We start from the raw sequence: 7553 nt of genomic DNA, 5'->3' as shown, positions 1-7553 counted from the left end.
TGTCTTTATAACAAATATAACAGAATATTTCCTGGGCTTTCTGCCTTTATCAGAAATATAACAAATATTTCAAAGGCTTTCTGTCTTAATCAGAAATATATATAACATAATATTTCACACTTTCACAAGGATAAAATTATCTGTGTGCTAAAGTTATCAATAATTTCATGCATGACATTGAAATTAATTTCAACATACAATCATTAAACGTTGTAACAATGCATAAGAAAACAAAAAATTGATAACACTAAATTAATTCAAATTTGGCAGATTTACAGCACCTCAAGATCCAACATATTATACATGTACCTTGTATACTATGCATGCAATCGAGACAGAGTCTCAATAAAAATATTTATATACATGCATAAACATATCCTTGTATTTAACAGGCTATGCAAAATTCAAAAAAATCTCATGCATATCTTCTAGACCTAAGCCAGAACTTAACCGGTAAACAAAATAAAACTTACATTCATGCCGAGGCCGAGACAAATAAAAAGTATTGTATCGATCTCATCCTGTAACTTGTATCTGCTTTAATGGTCATCACTTCCGGCCTTTGATATGCTGAAACCACACACCCACTCTAGTGAAGTACACATCTTCTCATGCCAATTAATCATGGCTAACAAAATGATTTATTTAAATAAAATCATTTTACACATCTCACTAATCATCTTGGCATCACTTGATGCCCCATAACTTATAGTGAAGAAGAAAACAAAAACTGCATAAAATGAATTTAATCCACATGTACAACATGTACACAACCTGCCATGAACACCATGCAAACATCTACACAGAAATCTTCTTGTACATAAACAAAGACAAACCCAAAAGTGATTTATGTCATCCTCCCATCACCATATTCGAAATCTCATTCCGAAAAAAATTACCGTAATGGGAAACTGTTCTTTCACGCCGGACATCTTGCCTTCAAAACTTTCAAGGCAAGACCAATGATCACAGGTTTATAACTTTAAAGTTTATAGATTGTTGGAAAAAGTGGTTGTATTCTGTAATACATTTGAGATACAACAAAATATAGAATACAACATGGAACAAAAACTGGATCATTTGATATCTTGAGGCGTGTAATCACTTTCCTATAAGCTTTAAATCTCCCTTTATAAAAGCAACAAGGTTCAAGATTTAATCTTATGGGATACAAGAAGATGAATGAAATTCTCAAGTTGCTTTGTTTTAGAATTTCCTGTAGAACTGTAGGATTGTGAAGTATCTTGATTTCCTGCAAATTGATTGCCTGTAAATTGCATGTCCCTTTCAGAAGTTTCTCCAAAATATTTATAGATGAAAAATATATCTGTTTGGAGAAGTTACATGGAAGTTGCTGTAATTTAAAACTCAACTTCCATAAGATAAGATATATCCCGATTGATATATCTATCACTGGAAAAATTAATATATATTGAGCCAGTAACTGTAAACAAAATTATATACATACATACATATATATATATATATATATATATATATATATATATATATATATATATATATATATATATATATATATATATATATATATTGTTCGGAATATAGCAGAATAATGCGGAAGCGAAGAATCGAAAATTGAGAATTATAGAAGTTAAATAATGAGAAAATATATAAAATGACAAAATATATTAATAAGGATGGGAAAATATAAATATATATATATATATATATATATATATATATATATACATATATATATATATATATATATATATATATATATATATATATATATATATATATATATATATTTCTACGTGAAAGAAAGAAAAATGGATAAGATTGAATTCAAAACTTTGAATTGATGTAAGAATAAGAGGTGTACATTACAAAGCCAAAGCCTACTCTATTTATACATTATGAGTTATGAGAGAAATGCGCATAATTGGAGAATATGCAGTGAAGTGCGGTTGTTGCATGGCGTGAAGACCCACAACCGGTGATGACGTATGTGGATAGTTGGTATGATAAAGTCTTCAATGAATTTGAGCCACAAATTTATTATTTCTTAACAATCTCCACCTTCGATCAAATCCATTGTGGAATTAACAACTGGAACAGTCGACTAAACTCAAATCCTCTTTTGTTTCCCAAAAACACAATGCTCACAAAACTTTAATTTACCCGTACCTGAACCACCAAGTAGGTCTTTCTTGCTCGGGTTATGCATGCCTTTCTCACTCATATGCCCCAGACGCATATGCCATAATTGAGTGAGATCTGCATCAGACATCGATGAGGATACCGCTACTGAACCTGTCACAGTATTGCCATTCAACATCTATAAGCTTCCAGAACGAGAAGCTTTCATGAGAACAAGAGAGCCTTTTATGACCTTCAGAACTCCACCTTCAGCTATGTACTTGCACCCCAGAGATTCCAAGGTGCCCAAGGATATCAGATTGCGTTTCAAATCAGGAATATACCGAACATTGGTAAGAGTCCTGATAACGTTATCATGAGTTTTAATCTGAACACTTCCAATTCCACTAACCTTGCATTGGGTATCATTACCCAGCAAGACAACTTCACCATCAACCGGTTCCAGAGAGATGAACTAGTCTTTGTGAGGGCACATATGGAATGTACAACCAGAGTCCAGAAACCCTGTATACCAAGCATGTTAAGTGTAACTTTGAAGCATATAGCTTCAAAATGTAGAAGAGCATATTTCAAGCATGTTAAGTGTAGTTTTGAAGCATATAGCTTCAAAATGCCTCAAAATCTTACGCATGAAAATATCGAAACATGCATTAATACTCTCAAGCATATTAGCTATAACTCTCAAGCATATTAACTATATATCACAAGCATATAACTATATACTCTCAAGCATATTAGCTATATACTCTCAAGCATATTAGCTATATATCTCAAGCATATAGCTATATATCACAAGCACATAGCTATATATCACAAGCATATTGCTATGTAAATTTCTCCCAGTATTTTAATTAACTTTCTACCAAACTAAAATAATATTTACAACTCCACAGCTCCATATATTATTTAAGCTTTCATGGTAGTTCATCTGAACCATTAATCTCCATTACTATATAAATTTCCAACATACTTTATCGTTGATTGGTGGTTCAATTTGGGGTGAATCCATGCGAACCGTGTTGTGTTCCCCCATACTATTTGGTGCAGGATCTACCTCCTCCTCCGTAAAATTTTGAATTTTTTCTTGAATGGCTTGATTAGTATAGGCCTCATCAACAATTGCACAAGAACTCATGTCAACCACATTATCACCAATTCCTTTTTCAATTATCACTTCTGCATCAATTTCCACTAGAAGAGTGGAAGTTTGATGATCTATTTCTCCGCATGTAGCCATTATTAATTCTGCATCAAGAAATTCTTATTCATAGTGCAATACTCATCATAAATGTTTTGGCCATGAAATATTTGTTTAGCTATGATTGAATCCATAATGGAATCAAACCATACCAAAGCTTGGAATGTGTGACCATCATCCTTTAAAATATGAATATATTGCACGGGTCCTTTTATAGAAATTAAAAGATCTCATATAATACAAAATCATCGATATCATACTTGGTGTACAGAAACCAATAAGCACCGGTAAGTAATATTTTCCATAATAATTAAAAAAAAAACTCTCTTTTTAATTTTTTTTTTTCCTTTATGTCGCTTGTTTTCTTTTTTTTTTTTTTTTTCTTTTTCAAATTCTCTCCTTTTTTTTTTTGACTTCGTTTTCTCCTTTCTTTTTTGTTTTTTTTTTTCTTTTGGTCAATTTTTTTTACTATTTGTTTTCAAAAAAAAAATAAAAATAAAAATAAAAATAAAAAGATAGGGAATACTCTCACCGATGGACTCAATGAGAGCAGCAATGTTACGTACTGAAATTTGGTACGCAATGGAAGAAGTCTTTCGAGCAGACTTCTGGCTCCTAATCGTATTCGGTCACGGTAAACTCCAGTTTCACACTTCGAACGTTGAGAGCTCCGTGAAGAATAATTAAAAGACTTGAATAATAATATACTTCTCTACCTCTCATCTTCATATACAATAACCTATTTATACTAATTTACTAATACCTATAATAATATAATTAACCTACCAAAAATATACTAACTATACAAGATAATGGTACATAATTTTCCTATGCTAATTTAGACACAATATTAATTCTCCCACTAATTAAGTTGTACCATCATAATTATCCTACTAATTCTAAAAGCATAATTAACTCTTCCTAATTAAATCACATAATTACAATTAAGGACGTATCATATCCTCAATAAGCTCCATGTTCCAATCATGAGAAATGGGGTTTAGTAAGTCAGCCACACTAAGATTAGCCAATGCAGGCAGCGGGGTGGTTACCACTTTGAGATTGGAATCATCAGGTAACTACGGATCACAACCTGATCGAGAAACTTTATATAATAAAAAGTACAAAAAAAAAAAAAAAAAAAAAAAAAGATAATGGCCGTAAAAATCAAGTTCTTATAATTTTACAGTAACTAGTTAAATTAATAACTTTATAAGTTTGAGATGTAGATATGTCCATTATTTCCAATAATTCATCATGTATTAATAATCATATTATATATATTTATATATTATATATTTATATATATTAACCATAAACTAATTAAGTACGTTTTGTGGTTAACTATCAGTTCATTTTGAAAATTTCAAAGCCTGAAAAGATGAGAAAATAATGGCAAACTACACAGCATGGTGAGAGCATCCTAAAATTTCTGTTCTGTATAACAGTACCCAGCCAGCCACGCACATATATATATTTCACTTCAGATCAGAATTCTTGAAAATCAAGAACAAATAAAACAAAATTAAAATAACAGGTTTTGAGAAGCTAATAATTAAGGCTGAAAATGGTGGGGGTGAAGAGATGCATTATTATGGCATGGTTAGGCGTGTATCTAACCTTCACGAGCCATGCGAATGCAGACAACAGTAGCAGCTACTGCGTTACGGCAGATGACAAAAAGTTCTGCGAGAAAGTGGTGCAGGGAGCCGCGGACTGGAACCAGGCAATGTGCATGGCCATATCAGAGGCTATGAAACACATAACTTCAATCTCCAGTAGTGATTACAGGGCTATGATCCATAGAAGTAAGTCGGCCACTCTGGGAAAGACCATTGATAGCCTCTGCCATCACTCCTACCTTAACACCCGAGAAAGGTATATATATATATATATATATATATGTATATGCACACACTTGAATTTGAATTGGTTTAATTCTTTTGGGTCATGAGGGAAACCGCAACTACTACCTGAGAGTGTGTATTTGATAAATCTTTCCTTTTGATCCTAATCGGTAAAGGATCTGGTTGCAAGTTTGTATTTTTAGTCATCTCGGTAATGAGGAAAATCCACTACCCTTTTGGGGTAGGTAAACCCATCCTAGGTGGTAAAGGATCACATAGCTGATTGGCTCAAACTAAAGTGATTAGAATTCGACTCTTGACCTTGTGATTATAAGTTTGTTTTCTTACCTTAATCGGTAAAGGATCTGGTTACAAGTTTGTATCCTTACCTTAATCACTAATGGATCTGGTTACAAGTTTGTATCTTTAGTCATTTCAGCAATGAGGAAAACCCCATGACCCTTTCGGGCCTAGGTAAACCCATCCTAAGTGGTGAAGAATCACAAAGAAGTAAACTAGCTTAGTTTACCTATAGCTGATTGGCTCAACCTAAGGGGGGTAAGAATTCGAACTCTTGACCTTGTGATGAAAAGTTTGTTTCCTTAGTAATCTTGACTGGGGTTAATCCAAATTCATTTAATTGATACCATATGTTTTTGTTATATATTATATTATGTTGATCGAGTAATAATCTATGGTATGGTATGTATCAGATTGAAGGAGAGTTTGGAGTTGGCCCGTAACGGAGACTACGATAGCTTGAACTTAAAACTCTCATCGGCATTAACCAGTCTTGAAGATTGTAGCAGTGTATTTTTTGATTTAAAATATGATTATTCTTCTCTTATGAAAATGAATCGCGATCTCAATCACTGCATCAGAGTTTGTTTGGCTGTTGATAAATCCAAGGCTCTCGAAGAAAAGCAGAAGGCTACACAGGCTGCACTTACTACATACTTCGAAGTTTAATTGGAAAGAAGAAATAATAAAGGTTACGTTCCTGGCTGCCTGAGACTTGCAGGTATTTTGAATGGATAGACTATGATGTCTCCGATCGTGTAGCAAATGTCATTAGAGGATTGTTGAAGAGGGCAGACAAATATGAGAAGGAAATTGACAAGCTGCACTTGACAATTGAGAAAAAAGATCATAAATTTAATAAGAAGATTTTGGAGTCCAATTTTAATTTTTTTTTTTAATGGATTTGGAATTATTGGTTTTGTATTTGCACTGTTTGTTATGAATACATGGATGAAATCTGATGTAGCAAATGTAGGGTTATTGCAGCTTGTAGTACTGTAATCAGGTTGTTTTCCAGTGGATGGTGTAATGAATTGGCTTGTGATGGTTAATGATAAGTGGATGGTTATCTTCATTTTGACAGTGGATGGTGTAATGAATTGGCTTGTGATGGTTAATGATAAGTGGATGGTTAGCTTCATTTTGACAGTGGATGGTTTAGCTTCATTTTGATAGTGGATGGTGTGTGTATATAATCAAGACAACTTACACAAAACCTGCTCCAAGATAGTTCACATAACCAATTCACATAAACTTCTCCATAAAATGCTCCAATATTGGCATTAACATAACCAATTCACTACAAAAGTAGTATTACTACATGGTCAACATCTTATAAACTAGTTTACAAACTTACTACATGGCATTACTTACAACACCAAAATCACAATTACATTTAAGCTTACCAAATACTCCTACAAAATAGTTTCCCAACATTGAATAAGTGGTCTTTATTTTGCATACCATGGATAACAGTGGGTGATCACATAACAAGTATTGGCACTTATATGCAGACTACACAAGTATTGGCACTTATATGCAGACTGCTTGTAGTTAATGATAATTGTATATATGCATAGTGTGATGCCTAGCCTGCTTTGTATATGGATGTGTGTAAGCGTGTGTTTTGACATAAACATGCGAGCTATGTGATTTGATATGCAATACATATGAAAAATATAAATTTCCACCTATATTCACAAGTACTAAAGGTTTTATCTTCGGAAATCTTAGACAGAATTTAGGAAAATTAGTTTTACCTCGGTGGTAATTAGATTTTTAGGTAGGCATAATTTTTACCTCTAGAAGCCCAGAATACCTAAACGACTTAGAGTTGAAGACCCTTGATTGCTAATTCCAAAATTAATTGATGATCTGATGATGAGGCTAAAGTAGAATTAGGGCTATCTCAGGTTATGTGTGTGTATACATATAAGAGTGATGTAATTTGTACGGAATGATATTTCAAGGTTAGGATATGCTAAGGGCAACCTCATGGATGTATATAGGATTATCGTAACTAGGGTACATGTGTATGGTTCGGGGCTGTGGATATTATTGTATATATTATGGCTGTAACAATT

At 32.8% G+C, this 7553-nt stretch overlaps 1 protein-coding gene across 1 annotated transcript; it reads left to right on the top strand.

Annotated features, from left to right (window-relative positions):
• The first annotated feature begins 4822 nt into the window (after nucleotides 1-4822).
• LOC109147358 lies at nucleotides 4823-6544 on the top strand. Its single transcript, XM_019295018.1, has 2 exons — nucleotides 4823-5200; nucleotides 5883-6544. Exons 1-2 carry the CDS (start codon nucleotides 4890-4892, stop codon nucleotides 6136-6138), a joined length of 567 nt encoding a protein of 188 aa, XP_019150563.1. The 5' UTR covers nucleotides 4823-4889; the 3' UTR covers nucleotides 6139-6544.
• Nucleotides 6545-7553: the final 1009 nt, after the last annotated feature.

This window comes from Ipomoea nil, unplaced genomic scaffold (genome assembly GCF_001879475.1).
Source record: "Ipomoea nil cultivar Tokyo-kokei standard unplaced genomic scaffold, Asagao_1.1 scaffold1993, whole genome shotgun sequence".
In the NCBI taxonomy this organism is placed as follows: Eukaryota; Viridiplantae; Streptophyta; class Magnoliopsida; order Solanales; family Convolvulaceae; genus Ipomoea; species Ipomoea nil.
Note: the sequence above shows the minus strand (reverse complement) of the source record. Positions and strands in the feature narration are given on the sequence as shown.

Excerpts from the sequence above, each read along its gene's own strand:
- LOC109147358 (XM_019295018.1), top strand. The coding sequence starts at position 4,890 with ATGGTGGGGGTGAAGAGATGCATTATTATGGCATGGTTAGGCGTGTAT. Across the intron at positions 5,201-5,882 it reads TACCTTAACACCCGAGAAAG|ATTGAAGGAGAGTTTGGAGT; the intron begins GTATATATATAT and ends GGTATGTATCAG.